This window comes from Bos indicus x Bos taurus, chromosome 29, assembly GCF_003369695.1.
Source record: "Bos indicus x Bos taurus breed Angus x Brahman F1 hybrid chromosome 29, Bos_hybrid_MaternalHap_v2.0, whole genome shotgun sequence".
In the NCBI taxonomy this organism is placed as follows: Eukaryota; Metazoa; Chordata; class Mammalia; order Artiodactyla; family Bovidae; genus Bos; species Bos indicus x Bos taurus.
Genome location: NC_040104.1, coordinates 38,734,960 through 38,757,631, shown reverse-complemented (window position 1 = coordinate 38,757,631; position 22,672 = coordinate 38,734,960). Strand labels below are relative to the sequence as shown.

The following is a 22,672-nucleotide window of genomic DNA, read 5'->3' as shown; positions in this document are numbered from 1 at the left end:
AAAATAGAAAGCCCAGAGGGAAACCCAAGCACCTGTGGACACCTTATCTTTGACAAAGGATGCAAAAATATACAATGGAAAAAAAACAATCTCTTTAACAAATGGTGCTGGGAAAACTGGTCAACCACATATAAAAGAATGAAATTGGAACACTTTCTAACACCATGCACGAAAATAAACTCAAAATGGATTAAAGATCCAAATGTAAGACCAGAAACTATAAAACTCTTAGAGGAAAACAGGCAGAACACTCGATGACATAAATCACAGCAAGATCCTCTATGACCCACCTCCCAGAGTAATGGAAATAAAACAAAAATAAACAAGTGGGACCTAATTAAACTTAAAAGCTTATGAGCAATGAAGGAAACTATAAGCAAGGGGAAAACACAGCCTTCAGAATGGAAGAAAATAACAGCAAATGAAGCAACTGACAAAGAATTAATCTCCAAAATATACAAGCAGCTCATCAGCTCAAAACCAGAAAAACAAACAACCCAATGAAAAAGTGGCAAAAAGACCTAAACAAACATTTCTCCAAAGAAGACATACAGATGGCTAACAAACACATGAAAAGATGGTCAACATCACTCATTACTAGAGAAATGCAAATCAAAACTACAATGAGATATCATCTCACGCCAGTCAGAATGGCTGTTATCAAAAAGTCTACAAACAATAAATGCTGGAGACGGTGTGGAGAAAAGGGAACTCTCTTATACTATCGGTGGGAATGCAAACTAGTACAGCCACTATGGAGAACAGCGTGGAGATTCCTTAAAAAACTGGAAACAGAACTGCCATACAACCCAGCAATCCCACTGCTGGGCATTCACACCAAGGAAACCAGAATTGAAAGAGACACGTGTACCCCAATGTTCCTTGCAGCACTGTTTACAATAGCTAGGACATGGATGTCCATCAGCAGGATAAGGAAGTTGTGGTACATATACACAATGGAATATTACTCTGCTATAAAAAGGAACACATTTGAGTCAGTTCCAATGAGGTGGATGAAACTGGAACCTATTATACAGAGTGAAGTAAGTCAGAAAGAGAAACACCAATACTATATATTAACACATTTGTGGAATTTAGAAAGATGGTAACAACAATCCTATATGCAAGGCAGCAGAGGAGACATAGATGCAAAGAACAGACTTTTGGACTGTGGGAGAAGGCAAGGGTGCAGTGATTGGAGAAAATAGCCCTGAAACATGTATATTACCATATGTGAAACAGAGACCACTGCAAGTTCGATGCATGAAGTAGGGCACTCAAAGCTGGTGCTCTGGGACAAACCATAGGGATGGGGTGGGGAGGAAGGTGGGGGGGGTGGTTCAGGATGGGGGGACCCATGGACCCATGGCTGATTCATCTCAACGTATGGGAAAAACCATCACAATGTTGTAAAGTAATTATTCTCCAATTATTCTCGCACAGTCGTGTCCAACTCTATGCAACCCTATGGACTGTAGCCTTCCAGACTCCTCTGTCCATGGGATTCTTCAGGCAAGAATACTGGAGTGGGTTGCCATGCCCTCCCCCAGGGGATCTTCTGGACCAAGGGATCGAACCTGTGTCTTTTACATCTCGTTCATTGACAGGCAGGTTCTTTACCCTAGTGCCACATGGACAGTCCCACTGTATGGGGAAAACCATCATGATATTGTAATTATTCTCCAATTAAACTAATTTAAAAAATCAACTTTAAAAAAAGGAAGATCATGGCATCTGGTCCCATCACTTCATGGCAAATAGAAGGGGAGAAAAGTAGAAGCAGTGACAGATTTTCTTTGGGGGGGCTTGAAAATCACTGTGGATGGTGACTGCAGCCATGAAATTAAAAGGTGCTTGCTCCTTAGAAGGAAAATTATGACAAACCTAGGCAGTGTATTAAAAAGCAGAGATCACTTTGCCGACAAAGGTCCATATAATCAAAGCTATGGTTTCTCCGGTAGTCATGTATGGATGTGAGAGTTGGAGCATAAAGAAAGCTGAGCACCAAAGAATTGATGCTTTCAAATTGTGGTGCTGGAGAAGACTCTCAAGAATCCCCTGGACTGCAAGAAGATCAAACTAGTTAATCCTAAAGGAAACCAACCCTGACTATTCATTGGTAGGACTGATGCTGAAGCTTCAATACTTTGGCCACCTGATGCAAAGAGCCAACTCATTGAAAAAGGCCCTGAAGCTGGGAAAGGTTGAAGGCAAAAGGATAAGGAGGCAACAGAGGATGAGATGGTTAGACAGTATCACCAACTCAATGGACATGAATCTGAGCAAACTCTTGGAGTTAACCGAGGACAGAGGAGCCTGGTGTGCTGCAGTCCATGGAGTCACAAAGAGTCAGGCACAACTTAGTGACTGAACAATAACAAGAAGACTATTAAAATTGTGATGACCTTGGCTAATAGATTTGGAGTCAATAGATTCAGGCCAAATCCTGGCTGCACCCCTCGCCCTTAGTCCTCTCTTTGTGACTTCATGCAAGTCTCTTCACCGGTAAATTAAATCTTGGTTTCCTAATCCACATAGTGAGAGAATAGCTCATGGAAGTATGAAGATTGCATCAAACAATATATATGAGAGGCTTACCTCATACCTAGCATACAGCAGAGCTCAGAAGTATCAACAGTACAAGTAGTATAGCAATCTGTCTCAGAAGTAAAGGGAACAAAATTTAAAGCTCATTATCTAGGAAATAACTGCTCCACTGTGAAGTACTTTTCTAGACTACAAGGGATCTAAGAAATCTCAGCTAGGCTCTTAGGCAGAGGCCAATACTAAAAACATTCTACAGCTCAAAGACTTTACAGAGGCAGTGGATAGCTACTTGTATGATGTGACTAATGAAATACAAAGACACTCTTATTAAAATAAAATTTTTTTTGGTTTACCACAACTTTCAAATATCCATGGAAAGATAGCTTATCAAAGACTTAGATGTTACTTTGAATAAATTACCAGATCTCTTACTGAGACTAGATGCAGAAGAGGATGAATGAAAGGGAAACAGGAGGTTCTAATGAGGAGGAGGGAGAGAATCCAATGAAAGGAAAGGGCAGGGGAAGCAAAGAACCCATGTGCTCCACTCTTTAAAGACCCACGTTTACTAAAACCAGAACTCTCCCTGCTGCCTAACTGTGTTCTCTGCGCACTGTGTAAAGGAGACAGACTAGCAGAGCAGCAGTGGGAGGAGTAAGCACTTGACACCCTCTGTCTCAGCAGCTGTTCATCAACTAGAGAGGGGCCAGATGTGCCGAGAGCCGACCTTGGGTGCAGGAAGTGAAAGGCGAGGGGGCCCTCACTGCCTCCAGGCTTGCGAGCATTCTGGGGGGCACCACCATCCATGAACACAGGACTGGGTCACACACTTGTGAACAGGAAGTCCAATATGACAGGGATGGCTAGAGACTGTGTTGGCTGAAAATCGCGCAGAGCTGTCTCAAAAACAACAACTCCTCCTTATGTTTTAGTTTTGCAAGATAGAAAGTTCTGGAGAACGGTTGTGTGAAAATGTCAATGTACATAACATGACTGAATTCTACCTTAAAAACGGTTAAGGTGACATATTCTATGTTACGCATATTTTACCACAATTTTTAAAAAATCTTAACACCTTCTCCATCTGAGAGTTTAAGAGGAAAACAGGTTGGAAACTCAAACCCTTTGGTGGGATGAAAAAACAAGTTCTTCAGCAACAAACCCTCACGTGACATGCAGAAAGGTAAGTAAAAACAAATTACTAGAGTTTTGAGGACATTACTTTGCAGACTCGAGCTGTTCTTTCTTCTGCTTTATATCTTCTTCTGTTATTCCTCCCAAATGTTTATAGTTGCTCTCAGCAATTTCAAGGAGGTGTCTCAATTCTACGATTTTCTTAAAAGCTCTCACTGCAAGACAGAGTTGAACAGCAACCTAGTTTAGACAGGAAACAGCCCATGTGCTCACAGGAGGCCGGCCCTGAAGCATATTCTTCCTCTAGAGCCGTGTCTGCAAGGTCATGGGGAGGGGAGGGAGGGAGGGTGGTGTCTACACAGAAGGATAAACACCAGTAGCAGAGTATTAGGGTGAACAAACAGTGAAATGCCTGACTGGGCGATACTGATGCTGAAGGAGGTCATTGTTACTGCTGTTATTAATACCATGAACAGGGAGGGAGGGAGGCTGGCCAGCAGCGTTTTAGGACTACCGATCACGCATAATCTAATTATGTCAGACAGTTAGAAAAATTGAAACATGCTTGATTTCTTTAAGATAAACCAGAACTAATACAATCCCCAAATTTTGTCATTAGTCACTTGTAGTACCTTCAAAAGATGATACTGAAAACGAAGTTTGCTGATAGCTGCTTTGAGCTATTCTCCAACTATTAAAACTAACATTTTTCTATCCTTTCTGGTACTAGTTCTCAACCTGGGTTGATTTTTCTCCTAGAAGGAGTATGCGACAGTATCTGGAAAACTTTTAACTTGCTGGAGGATGAAGGGAAACAGGCTATTGGCATGTAGAGGCTCAGGATGCTACTAAAGATCTTAAAATACACACGAGAACCCCCTCAACAAAGAAGGATCTGGCCCAAAATGTCAATGGTACAGAAGCTGAGAAACTCTGCCATACAACTAGGTTAACAAATAACTTCCTCTGATTTATCTCTCAGTTGGTTAGAGTTGCAGGTTCCAAACTGCACACATCAGAATCAACTTGGGCACTTTTAAAAATGCATATGTTTGAGCCCCATATCAGTCCTACAAATTCAGGTCTTCATACTCCTCAGGAGCTCCTCTGACAATGCAGATGTGCAGACAGGTTTGGGATCCACTGTAACCACCAGCAAGCAAATAAGGGGATTTTTTTTTTAATGTTACATAAGATTGAAAGAATTGTGACTGTTTATCTAATCTTTAGTATTTGAAGGCTATGTTTTGAAAAAGCTGTTCTATGGGATTGTAAGAGCTAGGACTGATCAGGATTAGCTCCAGGAAGAGAGATCTTAACAGAGGTGAAACTTGAAATAAAAGTGCTAAGAGTTACCGTGCATTTGTGGAGTGCCTATGATGGGCAGGACACTACGCGAAGTGCCTTGTACATTTTAATCCTCACAAGAACCCTGTCAGAAGGTAGAAATGGGCCACCTTGGCAGCAGTGAGTGTCTTCACTGAAAACAACTGGATGCTGGATGACGTGACAGGAGTGTTAAGCCAGGAGCCAAACATCAAATGGTTCCAAGGTTCTATGATGCCATGACCCTAAACCTAACTCACTAAAGAATGCTCTGAACTGAAACTCAGTTCCAAGAATTCTGGGATGACAAGAAATCCAACCAGTTCCCTGTAGGTGGTCTTGCAAAACCTAGTGTTCCAAGAAGAGACTGGCTAGTCCTTTGGATTTTGTTCTGGCATAAAATTAAATAAGGATAAGGAAATAGCACATACAAAACCCTCACTAGCTGCCAACACCACAGCCAGGCACCAGCAGTCTCACGTATGACAAGGGTGTAAGAGGATGTTTACATCAAACACACCACAGTAGGAACCTGTTCTAGTTTCATTCATGGTCTTTCCCAAAGCATCTTTTAAAAATTTTGTGATTCACTGACAATGATACTTCACAAATATCTCCTGCTCAAATCATTTCAGAAGACACTGAAATTCTACAAATCCCCGGCTCATTTTCTGCAATTCTAGTAAGTCCTTGCTAATTCTCAGTACAATCAACAAAAAGAAATCTAAGCACAAACAAAATAAAAAATAGATAAAGTGGATTTCATCAAAATGAAAAGCATGTGCACTGCAAAGGACATCATTAAGAAAAAAGACAACTCATGGAACAGGATAATATCTGCAAATCATGTGTGTGACACGGGACTTAAATCTGGAAGTTCTCTTACAACTCAATAATAAAAAGATAAATAACTCAGTTGAAACATAGGCAAAGGATTTGAGTAGACATTTCTTCAAAGAAGATATACAAGTGATCAATGGGCACATGAAAAGATACTGAACATCCCACTAATCATTAGGGAAATGCCAATCAAATCTACCAAATGAAATACCACTACACACTCTAATCAACTATTAATATAATCAATTAGACAACAACAAGCTCTGGTAAGATGTGGAGAAACTGGAACGCTCACATATGGTTGGTGGGAATGTAAAATGGTGCGGCCACTTTGGAAAACAGTTTGAAGTTCTTCAAAATGCCAGACATACTTTTACCAGATGATGCAGCAATCCCAACTCCTAGGTGTATCCAAAGAAATGAAAATACACGTCCACACAAAAACATGTATACGAATGTTCACAGCAGCATTCTTCTTAATAACCAAAATATGGAAACAACTCAAATGACCAACAACTGATAAATGGATATATAAAGTGTATTTAGCAGTAAAAAAGAATAAATATGAAATATGAAATAATGTTACAAAGTACATGAAGCTTGAAAACGTGGTAAGTGACAGAAGCTAGTCACAAAAGACCACAGATGGTATCATCTCATTCATATGAAATGCCTAGAACAGACAAACCTACAGAGAGTAGGTTAGCAGATGCCTAATCTGAGGGATGGTCTGGGGGTAAGGAAAAGAAGGTAGGGGTAATAGGTACGAGGTTTCTTTTGAGGGTGATAGAAATACTACAAATTTTATTGTAATAATGGTTGCACAAATCTGAATTCACTAAAATCTTAATTAAACTGTACACTTTAAATAGGTAGACTGAATGGTATGTGAATTACATCTCAATAAAGCTATTTAAAATAAAGCTATCAGGAAATTCAGAAGATCATTGACTCTGTGTGAGGTGATCCTGCATTCACCAGGAAAGAGGTTTCTACCATCCCTGGAGAATAAGGTTCTATCTAACAGTGTTCTGGGAGTTCTTTAAAAAAATGTTCTTTTATTTAGACATGAATTAGAAATTTTTCTCAGAGACTACAGGTTTGGTACAACTAGTTCTTCCTGTCAGAATAACTGAAAATACTTCCCAGAGATCGGGAAGAAGGGAACTGGGCTTCCCTGGTGGCTCAGTGGTGAAGAAGCAGCCTCTCAATGCAGGAGACACAGGTTCAATCCCTGGTCCATGAGGATCCCACATGTTGAGGAACAACTAAGCCCATGCAGCACAACTACTGAGCCTGTGCTCTAGAGCCTGGGAGCCGCAATTACTGAACCCACTGCTGCTACTACTGAAGCCCAGACGCTCAGGAGCCCATGCTCCACAGCAAGAGAAGCCACCACAATGAGAAGCCCACGCACTGCAACCAGAGAAAAGCCCAAACAGCAACGAAGACTCAGCACAGCCAAATAAATGAATATCATTAAAAAAGAAAAAAAGAGGAAGGGAACTGACATTTACTAAGCTTCTGCCGTGAGCTAGGCACATCCCATTCGTTAGCGCCCTCTGTGAGGGTGATGTTAATATTCTCATTTTTACAGGTGAGGAAACCAAGGTTCAGAGTAACACAGCTAGAAAGAGGTGAAGCCCTGATGTCTGAATCCACTGCCCAAGCACTGCTCACTATACTACACCTGCCTCTGCTTTGGTTAGCCTCCATTCAAACAGATCCTTCTTCTCTTTCTCCTCATTATCAAAGAGTGCCATTGAAACAGTTGTTCTCATCCACTCATATGAGCCAGGGTTCTCTGACAGACACCATGAGAAGTGTAATTAGGGTTATGTGGCATGAAAATATCACTTTCCTCATGGAGGGACTGAGATCATGTTCAACAACCCCTAGTACAAAACTTTGTACTACTTCTCCCCAAAATACCAAAGTATTGTACTTTGTAGATGGTAATTATCTTTAGAATAATTCCCCAAATTTGTGGTAAAAACTGGCTACGGTATTTTTTTTTTAAGGGAAAATCATGAAAGAGTTGGCACACTTACCTCTGGCATCTGTTTTATCCGACTCACTGAGACCTAAATCATCTTTGGCATCAGTGCTTCCCTCAACACCATGTCTTATAAAAAACCTAATATCATTTTCATTAATTTCATTCGCATCATCTATATCGTATTTCTGTAGTCCTTCTAATAGCTTTACTGCTGCTAAATGGGCAAACCTGTAGAAAAGAATTAGTAATTAACAGGATCCATAATCTTTTTCAAATTTAAATCACAGTTTGTACTTAATTTAGGGAATTACACTCTACATCATCTCACCAGCTCACCCACCACTAAAGAAGCAAAACTGTATCTGAAGGTCGGTGACATGGTGACACATACCCAGCTATGCAGGAAACTCAAATAGTTAGTGGAAACGAAGGATAAGCAGTCATATTAAAGGCTGATTCCATATTTTGGGGAGAGGCCAATTTACATGGCATGTGGAATCTTAGTTCCCCAACCAGGGATTGAACCCAGGCCCTCAGCAGTGAGAGTGCAGAGTCCTAACCACGAAGCTGCTAGGGAATTCCTAGATTCCGTAATTTTTAGTGACAAAAATCCAACTGAAAGAGGTGATCTACTATCAAAAGAATATTTGGTGTAGCCCCAGACAGAGCTGCTCAACTGAGCAGAAAGCCCAGAACCACCCTACTTGATCTACCTGTGTTCACTACCTTTTCCTGATGGCCTAATTTGGACTGTAGAATTAGTTCTGGTTCCAGTTTTAGGGAAAACTACAGCTCTAGCCCCCTTAATCTTCATCCTTCCTCAACCCTCAAACACTCAGCATGGCTTTGAAGTTTAATGGAAAAATAATGACTTTTCTGTCCACATTTCCTATTTTCTTTGATCTCTCCACACCTCTATGAAGCTAGTAATATACTCTTGGTTTTCAAGTTGTTGCTGTGACTGTATGTAATCTGCATTTTTTCCCAAAGTTTTGCTAATTAAAATGTTTAATTGCTTTCTCTTAGGAGATGAAGAATTACTCACTAAACACAAAAACCTAAAATCCCTATTTTTTTCCCTACACACATAACCACATGCACACATATATCCTCACCTTTCACCAGGTACTGCAAATCATTAATGATACAGTAATAAAGACAGGAAGTTGTAAGGTTACAAAAATTCATTATATCTATTATTAGACTGTAACCTAACAGCTAGCACTTACTGAGTACTTGCGTTACAACACATTCAAGGGTACTAATGTAACACCACACTCACACTTAGCATTTTAGTGGATGAATGACAAAGAATGTGGGCCAGACATTACAATCACTCGTGATACTGACATAGACAAACAGATCCGTGGATTAAATATACGGTATAGAAATAAGCCCATGTATACATGGACACCTAACTTGGACAAAGACACAAAGGCAATTCAGGAAAAAAGACAGCTGTTTCAACAAATGGTGCTAGAACAATTAGATACCCATATGCAAAAAAAAAAAAAAAGAACTTAGATGCATACCTCATACCATATACAAAAATTAATTCAACATGGATCACAGACATCAGTGTAAAACCTAAAACTGCACAATGTCTAAAAGAAAACAAAAGAAGAAATTTCTGTGACCTGGTGTTAAATCAAAGATTTCTTAGATATGATACCAAAAGCGTAACCCATAAAAGAGCAAATTGATAAAAAAAATTTTTTTGTTCTTGGGACTTCCCTGGTGGTCAGTGGCTAAGACCCCACACTCCCAATGCAGGGGCCCAAGTTCCATCCCTGGTCAGAGAACTAGATCCCACATGTCGCAACCAAGAGTCCACATGCAATAACTAAAGATTCTGCATGCCTGCAACTAAAAGATCCCATATGCTACAACTATTTTTTTTTTAAATACATGCTACATGCTACAACAAAAACTGAAGATCCTGCAAGCCACAACTAAGATCCAGCACAGTCATATAAATTAGGAAATATTTTTTAAAAATTATTCTTGCTCTTCATTATTAAGAGGATGAAAAAACAAACCACAACTGAGAGAAAATCTTCACAAAACAAAAATCTGAGGAAGAATTAGTATCCAGAATATAGAAAAAGCTCTTAAAACTCAACAATAAAAACAACACTACCCAAGTTTTAATACTAGACAAAAGATCTGAACAGTCACTTTGCCAAAGGAAAACAAATGACAAATATGAATATGAAAAGATGCATCAAATCATTTTCCATTAGGAAAAAACAAAAGCCACAATAAGATACCAGTACACACCTACTGTAATTACAAAAATAAAAATATCTGGCAATATTAAATGCTGGCAAGACAAGGGGTAATAGAAACTCTCGTCCACTGCTTGTGAAATGCAAACTGGTGTGGTCACTTTGGAAGGCACTGTGACAGTTTGTTAAAAAGATAAATACACCCTTAGCATCTGACTTTCCTGGTGGCTCAGACGGTAAAGCGTCTTGCTGACAACGCAGGAGACCTGGGTTCGATCCCTGGGTCGGGAAGATACTCTGGAAAAGGCAATGGCAACCCACTCCAATACTCTTGCCTGGAAAATCCCATGGACGGAGGAGCCTGGTAGGCTACCATCCATGGGGTCACACAGAGTCAGACACGACTGAAATGACGTAGCAGCAGTAGCAGCAGCAGTCCTACTCCTAAGTTATTATCCAAGTGAATTGAATACTTGTGTTCACACAAAAATCTGTATGTAAATACATATAGCAGCTGTATTCATAATCACCAAAAATAGATACAAATAAGACGTCCTTCAACAGGTTAGGGGGTAATCAAACTCTGGAATACTATGGAATTCCACAGCCAATGGAATTCAACAACTGCAACAAGAAAAGAGATGAACCACTACACATGAATGAACTTCAAAATAATTATGCTCAGTGAAAAAAGCCACATACATAAGAGTATGAGTATATACTGTATGTTTCCATTTATATAAAATTCTAGCAAATGCAAACTAATCACTAGTGACAGAAAGCAAATTCATGTTTGCTTGGGGATGCAGCAGTGGAAAGCAGTGGACGGGAGAGAGATTACAAAGGTGCACAAGATTTTGTGGGGGGTGAAGGATAAGTTCACTATCTTGATTGTGATTATGACCTCACAGGTATATACATGTATCAGAATTCATCAGTTTGTACTGTACAAATATGTGTGCTTTACTGATAAATCTATTTTTAAAAATAAAGACAAAAGTTAGCCTGAGTTGATAATGATGCTGCTGCTGCTGCTAAGTCGCTTCAGTCGTGTCCGACTCTGTGCGACCCCATAATGGCAGCCCACCAGGCTCCCCTGTCCCTGGGATTCTCCAGGCAAGAACACTGGAGTGGGTTGCCATTTCCTTCTCCAATGCATGAAAGTAAAAACTGAAAGTGAAGTCACTCAGACAATGCAGGAGACCCAGGTTCAATCCCTGGGTAGGGAAGATCCTATATATAACATGTACTGATAATGTAACTATAATCAATAAAAGTTACATTTGCACATTTATCTCTCCACAAGACCATAAGGTTGTTGAGAGCAAGGACTAAGTTTTTTCATCTTAATAATTCTAATGCTAACCACAGCACCTGGAACATGGTTAAGCTGAATGAAAAACAATCAAATGAACAAATGGATAAACTAAGTATTCCTTGAGGACCTGATCTGAAATGAGCTCCAAGTGAGCAATAATGGGTGTTACACTTAATTCAAATACAAATATTAAAACTTGTTTCAAAATCCATGCAGCTCCTTTTGATTCCTCCTTTCTATCACACAGCATTTCTCAACAGGTACCAGCATTTGGGTGGGACAATTCTTCACTGTACACCACTGTTCTGAGCACTATAGAATGTCTGGCATTCTGGACTGACCTCATGAAACATCAGTGATGGTCTCCATCATTGTGACAACACCCCTCCACACACATTTCCAAATTCACCACCCCACGAAAAAAGGGGACGATACTATCTCCCAACTGAAAAGTACTGCTTTAGAGAGAAGAGCCGATACGCTGTCAAACATCAGTTCAGCTTGAAAATTATCATGCCATCAGCATTTGACTGAGTCCTATAATTTCAGAAACCTTCAGAGATAGAATTCTGAGTACAGGAGAATAAATGCAGAATTTTAAAAACAAAGACAGAAGCAAAACAGATAGAGATACCTCTTAGCCACATCACTGGGTTTCTCCCTCGCTTTGTTGGTAATGTTATTGTCTGCTCCCATTTTAATTAGCCATTGCAAACACTCTATATGGCCTTGCCCAGCAGCTGTAAAAAACAAACAAAACAAAATGCACACACACACAGAAAATCAGTAAACAATTTTCTAAAATTTTGGACAGTACCACTAGAGAATACTTTTGTAAATACTAATCCTTACAATAATCAACAAAAGTAGGTGGCCAGATGTTATCTTCTCTATTTCATTTATTCATTCATTAGACACATATTTAATCAAATGTTTGCTATGCTCAGCCCTTATGTAGGAACTTTACATACAGATACAAAAAACCTCAAGTTCACAGAGGATATTTATTTAACATCACACAGCCAATAAGTAATGGACTTTAAACTATATGCTTTGTGCTAACCCTTATCCAGTGCTCATCGACTGTACTCACAGCTCCTGACCAATTCTGTATCAGGCCAAATGTGAGTATAATCTGTGTGAATGTGAAAGACTGAAAAATCTTGTCATCTTGTATAAATAGTTTATACCTCTGACCTTCACAACTCAGAATTTACAGGCTCCTCAATGATTACCTAAACTATTCATTACCTTTCCTTAAAACACATGCACTCAATATTAATTTTCACCTCCACAACTCAGCTTGTATGTTTTCGTACCTGGTGCCCATCACCCAATTATATGCTCATCTAACTTCTCCCCTCCTCCTCAGTCCATCTCAAGACTCAGGGAAACTGTGGGGGGGGGGGGGGCGCGGGGGGGTGGAGTTCAATAATCTAAAAAGATCTGAGTTTAGATTCACTGAACAACAGACTGGAGGACAGGACAGAACTTAGAAAGTGGCTGGCATACAGAAATAACAGACGTCTACAGAGTTGATGAATAAATGATGAAGAAAATGAATGAAATCTCAGCTCTGCTCTTACTAGTTGTGCAACCTCAGTCAAGAAACCTGAGGGGGGTGGTACAAATGGGAAATTTGGAATTATCAGATAGACTACTATATATAAAACAAATAAATAACAAGGACCTACTGTATGGCATAGGGAACTATATCTTATAATAATCTACAAAGGAAAAGAATCTGAAAAAGAATATATACATATATGTAAATATAATCACCTTGTTATATATCTGAAACATTGTAAATCAACTAAACTTCAATTTTTTTAATGAACATTAAAAAACAAATCTGATCCCTCTGGACCTCAATTTCCTTGATGTCATATTTATAAGAATAATACACTACTGCTTCATAAAACTACAATAAGGATTAAATATGACGACAGTTTTACACCTTGCTTAGTGTTTGCTGCTGCTGCTAAGTCACGTCAGTCGTGTCCGACTCTGTGCAACCCCATAGACGGCAGCCCACCAGGCTCCCCTGTCCCTGGGATTCTCCAGGCAAGAACGCTGGAGTGGGTTGCCATTTCCTTCTCCAATGCATGAAAGTGAAAAGGTGAAAGTGAAGTTGCTCAGTCGTGTCCGACTCTTATCGACCCCATGGACTGCAGCCCACCAGGCTCCTCTGTCCATGGGATTTTCCAGGCAAGGGTACTGGAGTGGGGTGCCATTGCCTTCTCCATGCTTAGTGTTTGCTAACATATTATATCTATATTCCCGTGACACTTCTGTAATTTAACCCCAAGAAACTTCTGTTCCTTAACATCTACTCCTGAATTGCTATTCCATATATTTTAACAGCCAAATACTTTTTGCCACTGATTACATCCTGACTTATACAAATCTCTAGGTGTTCACAGTATAAGCATGTAGCTCCTTAGTAGTAAGGTCTAAATCTCATACTATCTTCACGGTGCAGGCATGTGGTTGGTGCTGAATACATACATGTGTGCTCAGTTGCTCAGCTGTGTCTCTTTGTGACCCTATATGGGACTCCATAAATGTTTATCTTTTAAGTGAATGAATGGATGAAGATGACTACTTTGGAGAACTCTGCCTTGTTGTCTTAACTTTCCAACTGTTTAACCCTTTAGGTCAATGATGTGTAGCTCTGCATACATATTTGAATTATGTGCTGTGTGTGTGCTCATTCATGTCTGACTCTTTGTGATCCCGTGGACTATAGCCCACCAGGCTCCTCTGTCCATTCTCCAGGCAAGAATACTGGAGTGGGTTGCCATTTCCTTCTGCAGGGGATCTTCCCGACCCAGGGATTGAATTAGCATCTCCAGCATCTCCTGCACTGGCAGGTGGATTCTTTTACCACTGAGCCACCTGGGAAGCCCTGCTGGATATATACATGCCTCTGTAAAATGAGTCAAAGAAGAGGAACTTTTGGTATGACTCTGATGCTTTAAAAGTCAATCTACCTCCAATATTGGCAACAGTGAGGAAAGGACACAAAGCCAGACCCAGTGACATGGCAATGCCCTCACCGCAGCATGCAGCCAGCTTACAGAGGCCTGTAAGGCTCTTGTCCTCCCCTTCTCTGCTTGACTCATCACCAAAATTCAGTGCTGGCTCCTCAAGAGACGGGCGTTTCTCTCAGCAAATCTAAAACCAGCTAACAAAGAATACTGCAGGGGACTTCCCTGATGGTCCACTGGCTAAGGCTCCACACTCCCAACGCAGAGGGCCTAGGGTTCAATCCCTGGTGAGGGAACCAGGTCCCACATGCTGCAACCAAGGATTTCTCATGCTATAACTAAAGACCTCATGCATGGCAACTAAGACCTGGCACAGCCAAAAAAATAAATAAATATATATTTTAAAAAGAGAACACTATGGGATTTCCCAGACCTCAAGATGCCCATCTTTGTTATAATGCTACAACAATGACACCCCACATAAACATCAGCAATAGAAACCAGTTTTATATATATAGGATATGATATGGAACTTTGCTCCAGGGTACCACGTTTTAAAAAATACTCTATGAACATTTTGAATCTCCTCCCCATTCACAAACATTCAGCGGAGATAGGTGCAATGAATTCTCCAAGTCTAGGGTAGAACGTTTACCGAAGTGAGGACCTTCCTATGTGAGGAGAAACCCCTTTTTCATGTTCCTCTTCCTCCTGTTCCACTGACCCTCTCTCTCTGCTAAAATATGGTGCTTAGATTCTATACTTGAGACGCAATATGACTTAGATGAACTTTAATGATTAAGCTAACAACAGAACCAACAGAAACATAATCTGCGACTGGGACTCCCAGGAGTAATGTATGAAATAAAGTCCAATTTAAACACAAGACTATATTAATAAGCCTACTTTTTACACTAAGACTTTTAAAAGAATTATATGCCACTGATTATAAAGAAACTTATGACATATCACAAATGAAACAGAATGGAAATTCACATGCAGTAGGTTAAAGATTTGGTTTTTGATTTTATAAATAAAAGTAAGATTGTCAAGAATAAATCCTACAGTATATATTCCCACCACTGAGCTGACAATTTAACAGTCTGATTAAAAAACAAACATAAGGAGATTAAGATTCTAGAATTTCACAGAGGGAAGGAGAACACAAAGAAAAGTGGCAGATATTTTGAAAGTGTGTTCAAATCTAATGTTCATTGATATTTCTATGGCAGTAAAAACATTTTTGCAGGGTACAAGAAAGAAGAAAATTCTACTCAACCTTATTAAAAATATATATATTTATTCGGCTGCATCAAGTCTTAGCTGCCACACGTGGGATCTTAAATTTTGTCATGTAGGATCCTTTGTTGTGGGCTGTGGGCTCACTGCACCAAGGCATGTGGGATCTTAGTTCCCTAAACAGAGAGCGAACCCACATCCCCTGCACTGCAAAGGCGGATTTTTTAACAAAGGGACCACCAGAGAAGTCCCCTGCTCAATCTTTTTTTCTAGAGAGATGGTTTCTGTTTCAATAAATTAATCAGTCATTTTTAGTCCAAAGAAATGATAGTCCTCAGAAACTTCTCTGGTAGTGAATATGACACTGCTATGTAGCTAACATGACAGTGTCACATGAGAATTTCTTGTGAATTACCCTCAAATGTAATAATGTGTAAATGTCTGACATAAAAGAAATTATCACACTTGAGTTGAAAATTAAGTACCCTGTGTCCCATATAAGGTAGACTGATACCTCTCAGCATATCAGGAAAAATTTTACATTTTCATGTGCTTCCAATGAATAATTATTTTAACAGGCAAGTAACTCAACAGCTGCTGCTGCTGCTAAGTCACTTCAGTCGTGTCCAACTCTGTGTGACCCCCTGGACGGCAGCCCACCAGGCTCCCCCGTCCCTGGGATTCTCCAGGCAAGAACACTGGAGTGGGTTGCCATTTCCTTCTCCAATGCATGAAAGTGAAAAGTGAAAGTGAAGTCGCTCAGTCATGTCTGACTCTTAGCGACCCCATGGACTGCAGCCTACCAGGCTCCTCCATCCATGGGAATTTCCAGGCAAGAGTACTGGAATGGGGTGCCACTGCCTTCTCCGAAGTAACTCAACAGAAATTGTGTCAAAACTGAAGCAGGAATCATAACTTACCTTTATGCATAAGAGTTGATCCATTATTATCACGTTCATTAATATTAATTACTCCATCTTCTATTAATTTCTTAAGCATTTCCAAATCACCCTTAAAGGCAGCCACATGACCTGGAAATGCTAAAGCTATGAATAAAAAAATTTAGTATTTCAGTAAACACAGGAATTCATTCTTTTTCCCTGCCTTAATCAGTCACACATTTCAGGTTTCAATATCATGAGAATGTTATATTAGAATTAGTTTAGTTGATGCAATGAAAAGTAATAAGATTATTATTATGTGCCTTTCCACCCCTTGGGATATCAAAAGGACTATACTGTACCAGAACTATTCCTGTCATCTTCCCTGTTTCTCTCAGGCCACCACAAAATACAAGGAGATGGTCATTTTCAACCTTTTGCATAAAGATATACTTGGTCTCGGGAGAAGGCAATGACACCCCACTCCAGTACTCTTGCCTGGAAAATCCCATGGACAGGGGAGCCTGGTAGGCTGCAGTCCATGGGATCGCTGAGAGTCGGACACGACTGAGTGACTTCACTTTCACTTGTCACTTTCATGCACTGGAGAAGGAAATGGCAACCCACTCCAGTGTTCTTGCCTGGAGAATCCCAGGGACAGGGGAGCCTGGTGGGCTGCCGTCTATGGGGTCACACAGAGTCGGACACGACTGAAGCGACTTTGCAGCAGCAGCATACTTGGTCTCAAGTTCTCCATTTGCACAGACCACTCCGTTTATAAGGAAGTGATGAAAACAAAAGAAACTGGAAGCAGATAAAGTATATATGTGTGTGTATACATCTACAGGTGTGCATGCAACTGACCTGGCACCTAGCATGTAGCAAATACTTAATAAAATGTTTTTAATGATAACCATTGCACACACTGGACCCTTACTGAATGTCAAGCTTGGCAGTAAGCACTTATAAGGACTGCCTCATTTTGCCCTCTTAACAACCTGCAACAGCTATTCTCAATTTTATATATGGAAAGAAAACAACCTAGAATACTCAAAAGATTATTTTTAAATGTACAAAGTTGAAAATATAGTAGCTGATTACCAGTCTTACTATAAAGCTATAGTAATCAAAACTTTGTAGTATTGGTAAATAAATGGAATATCAATAAGACAGAATGCACAAACAAAATATGGGCCATCCACACAATGGAATACTACTAAGCAATAAAAAGTAATGAACTACTAATATACATAATACAAATGAATCTCAAAAGACTTCCATTAGAAAACCCAAACTAATCTATAGTGACAGAAAACAAATCAGTGGTTGTGTAGGCCAGGGTGAAAGAGGGATGAGAGGGTATGAAAAAATATTTGAGGTAATGAAAGTGCTTTGCATCTTGATTGTGATAGTGGTTTCATGATATATAGTAAAACTCAAACTGCATACTTTAAATATAGTTTATTGTACATAAATCATATTTTAATAAAGTTGTTTTTTAAAAAAAAGGACATAATTTGTGAAAAAACAAGTCACAGTGTGAGAAAAAATATATCAGATAAAATTAATAAAAGATAGGTATCAGAACTGTATAATAGAACTCAAGTAATTTAGAAAAGGACAAACAACAATTCTACAGGCAATTCATAGAAAAGTAAACTAGAACAGCCAGTAACTTTATGAAACAATGTTCAACCTTATTAGTAATCAAAAAATGCAAATTAAAACACAAGTTAAACCTCTTCATACCCAACTAAGTGGCAAAAACTTTTAAGTCAGACAATACTGAATATTGTTCGCCTAAATTCTCACCAAACATTGCTGATGAGAGTGTAAATTACTACAACCACTTTGATGAAGAATGCAGCATTTATACCTATTTATACTGAAGATGGGCGTATCCCACCAAACAAAGCCTAAAGTAGAATTTCCCAAGTGTTTACCAAGGCAGAGCTCTCAACTCTCAGTCTTCAGAGTAGACAGGCAGTACACCTCAAGAAGTCTCAGCCACTGGCACCAGTGTGCCACCCAAGTATCATCTTCAGTGTAGGCTATGTGTGCAAAAGGTAGGGAGGCACTTCCCTAAAGAATATCTTGCACATGCACACAAGGACACTTTTAAGAATATTCATCACCACATGGATTGTAACACTGAAAACTGTAAACAATCTAAATATCAAACTGGAGAATGGAATAATTATGTTTTTATTAAATGCCATACTACACAAAAACTAAAAATAATAAACTAGAATACATCTATCTGTCTAATAAGCCTCAAAAAATCATCAGATCAGATCAGATCAGATCAGTCGCTCAGTCGTGTCCGACTCTTTGCGACCCCATGAATCACAGCATGCCAGGCCTCCCTGTCCATCACCAACTCCCGGAGTTCACCCAGACTCACGTCCATCGAGTCAGTGATGCCATACAGCCATCTCATCCTCTGTCGTCCCCTTCTCCTCTTGCCCTCAATCCCTCCCAGCGTCAGGGTCTTTTCAAATGAGTCAGCTCTTCACATGAGGTGGCCAAAGTACTGGAGTCTCAGCTTTAGCATCATTCCTTCCAAAGAAATCCCAGGGCTTATCTCCTTCAGAATGGACTGGTTGGATCTCCTTGCAGTCCAAGGGACTCTCAAGAGTCTTCTCCAACACCACAGTTCAAAAGCATCAATTCTTCGGCGCTCAGCCTTCTTCACAGTCCAACTCTCACATCCATACATGACCACAGGAAAAACCATAGCCTTGACTAGATGAACCTTTGTTAGCAAAGGAACGTCTCTGCTTTTGAATATGCTATCTAGGTTGCTCTTAACTTCCCTTCCAAAAAATCATAACATTTGGCAAAAAAAAACTCAGAGAAGAATACATACTGTTTTATGCCATTTTTATAAAGTTTTAAAAGAAGTTTCAGGGACTTCCCTGGTGGTGGTTAAGAATCCACCTGCCAATCCCGGGGACATAGGTTCATCCCTGGTCCAGGAAGATCGCACATGCTGTGGAGCAAGCCCGTGCGTCACAACTGCTGAAGCTGTGCTCTACAGCCTTTGAACCGCAACTACTGAGCCGTCATGCTGCAACTACGCACGCCCGTGCACCCAGAGCCCAGTGCCCTGCAACAGAAGAAGCCCTTGCGCTGCACTGAAGAGTGGCCCCAGCTCGTCACAATTAGAAAAAGCCTGCGCACAGCAACAAAGATCCAGAGCAGCCAAAAATCAATCAATCAATCAATCTTAAAAAAAAAAGTTTCAAAGACTACTAGTTGTCCACTAAAACCTCCTTCCTTTCATAGCAACAAGAGGTGTAGCAGAGCTGAGGGTTCTCAGCTGGTTACTGAATTCTCCAGGCTTCCCCACGACTGAGTGTGGCCATGTGACTGACTAACCTCTTGCCAACAGGAGGTTAAAAAAAGTGATGACTGCAAATTAGACTTTGAAAATCCTAGCTTATACCTTGTTCTCTCCCCACCTCCTGCTGGATTAGCAACACCTAGAGAGAGAGCTGGTTAGGATGACAACAGGTCTCTGATTGACTACACAGAACAAGATTCACTCTCCAACTGAAGCTATCCCATAAAAGAAATAAACTTCTATATCATTTAAGCTGTTGAATTTTAGGATTTCTCATTAGTTACAACAGTTTAGTTCCCTACTCTAAAAATTCACAAAATGATACTGCATATTTTTGTGAGTACATATATACTAAATATAAAACCACAGAATGGAATTATAAATCTAAAACAATGGTTACCTCTGAGGATGGAGAAAAGGGAATGAATGGTACTGAAACAGAAAACTTCAAGTATATCTAACCTAATATTTTTTTCTTAAATCTAGTGGTATAAAGGATGTTCATTATGTTAATCTCTCTCTATATATATATCTGCTTAAAATATTTCATACAAAGAAGAGAATCTGGATGAATTGTGTGAACAATGATATGCAATATATTTTAATATAATATTTGCCTTATAACTCCTTTCCTTTTCTTCTCTATTCTGCTTTTTAAATGCTAAAACACTTCAGATTTATTACTTACTTTCTTGATCTGTTGGATCATTTCCTTCATACTCAGACCCCCGGATAAACTGTAAAATGTTCTGCTTGAAGAACCTCTGGGCCAGGTCCAATACATTTTCTCCATTATCATTGAAGGCTTTCAAACCTTGGGAAGCACTGCTCATTCTACTGAGTAGGAATTTAAAACAGTGAAGGTGGCCTTCCATGGCTGCTAAGTGAACTAGAGGTGAGAGGGAAAATAACAATTTAATTTTAGATTGACAATAAAATAACTTGAAAAAAGAAATAACATATTAATTCTAGTTCTCCTAGGGAGATGACTATCCTTACTCTAAATAACGGGGCTTCCCAGGTGGCACAGTGATAAAGAATCCATCTACCACCTTCCCTGGGTTGGGAAGATCCCCCAGAGAAGGGCATGGCAACCCACTCCAGTATTCTTGCCTCAAGAATTTCATGGACAGAGGAGCCTGGTGGGCTACAGTCCATGAGGTTGCAAAGAGTCAGACACCTGAGCATGCACACACACACACTCTTATATAACAGAGATGTACTCTGGACGCAAGGATGAAAGTGAAAGTGAAGTTGCTCAGTCATGTCCGACTCTTTGTGACCCCATGGACTGTAGCCTAACAGGCTCCTCTGTCCATGGGATTTTCCAGGCAATAGTACTCAAGTGGATTGCCATTTCCTTCTCCAGGGGATCTTCCCCACCCAGGGATCAAACCCAGGTCTCCCGCATTGTAGACAGATGCTTTACCGTCTGAGCCACCAGGGAAGTCAAGGATCACAGACCGTTTTTTCAGCATACTTATCCTTAGGTAGCCTCCAAGTCAGGCCACAGCAGTAGGCTAAATGGTTGAACAGTTACACTTACTGTGAACTAGAAAAGCTAAATAAAGGTCACCAAAGCGCAGATCTGAAAAAATTTTCATGGAAAGCGAAATCCAAACTGTGCAGCTTATATGAGAAAAAAACCTTTCTATATATTATTATCAGTCATGTCCGACTCTTTGCGACCCCATGGACTGCAGCACACCAGGCCTCCTTGTCCATCACCAGCTCCCGGAGTTTACTCAAACTCACGTCCATTTGAGTCAGTGATGCCATCCAACCATCTTATCCTCTGTCATCCCTTTCTCCCACCACCAGGGAAGTCCTCTATGTAATACAGGTGATAGGTGGGTTATCTCAATATTTTGGAAAAAAGTGGAAGAAATAAACCAAAATAGTCATTATGCAAATAGGGGTAATGTTATTTTTATCACTATGCATTTTGTCATTTTCTATAAATATTACTTTTATTATAAACAAGAAAACTGGATCAAAACTGCAATCTATTCACACAAACTATCTCACCCATTCCTTCTCTTAAATTCTTGAAAACAATAGGAAAGATATTTCTTAAAGCCGTAATGACAAGAAAAACAGACAAGAATACTGTGAACAGACAAAAAATGTTAAGGGGGCAGAGGGTGCTTCCCTGGTGGTCCAGTGGTTAAGAACCTGCCTTGCAATGCAGGGGACACAAGTTTTGATCCCTGGTCTAGAAAGATCCCACATGTCTCCAGGCAACTAAGCCCACCCAGCCTACAGGCCCTGCTCTACAACAGTAAGAAGCCCACGCACTGCAATGAAGACTCAGCGCCACGAAAATAAACTGAAACTAAATAAATTTTTAAAAATGTTTAATGTTAAGGAATCCCTGAAAGAAAATATAATGAATTAGACTGGAGAGCCATACCCCAAAATCTGCAAAAATAAAGGAGTGGTTCTGGAGTACCACAAGCTTAGAGGCAATAATTACAAAGAACAGGAGAGCCTTTACACCTCTTGAGAAGTGACCATTGGGAAACAGTCCAATTCATGTATAAATCTTGGCTCTGGACAAATAGGGCAGTGCCCAAGTGACCAGAAAAACTCAGGAGAATCAATTAAGTAACAATATCCGAAAGACACTTCATTGGCACGTGCCACTGTACACTTTCTCAGCTGAACTTTCCATTAGAAAACTCCCCCTGAAAGTTCAGATTCCTCTAACTACTTATTCGTTGTATACACTGAAATGTATTATAGGAATTTCTGACTTTACAGGTCAAAAACTGAACTCCTTACCCTTTTTTACATACATACACAACTCTCCCCATCTCAGTTA

General features: G+C 39.9%; 1 protein-coding gene across 10 annotated transcripts in view; it reads right to left on the bottom strand.

Annotated features, from left to right (window-relative positions):
- ANKRD42 (ankyrin repeat domain 42) overlaps positions 1-22,672 on the bottom strand; it is a 62,742-nt gene that overhangs the window by 16,557 nt on the left and 23,513 nt on the right. For 8 of the 10 annotated variants that reach the window (XM_027532416.1, XM_027532417.1, XM_027532418.1 and 5 more), the window contains 5 exons: positions 20,537-20,737; positions 16,542-16,667; positions 12,027-12,132; positions 7,899-8,074; positions 3,770-3,896 (listed from right to left, as the gene is read on the bottom strand). In XM_027532416.1, coding sequence (XP_027388217.1) covers positions 3,770-3,896; positions 7,899-8,074; positions 12,027-12,132; positions 16,542-16,667; positions 20,537-20,737 — 736 coding nt within the window. The remainder of the gene's footprint in view (positions 1-3,769; positions 3,897-7,898; positions 8,075-12,026; positions 12,133-16,541; positions 16,668-20,536; positions 20,738-22,672) is intronic. The other 2 variants (XM_027532420.1, XM_027532424.1) reach the window with 2 other exon arrangements.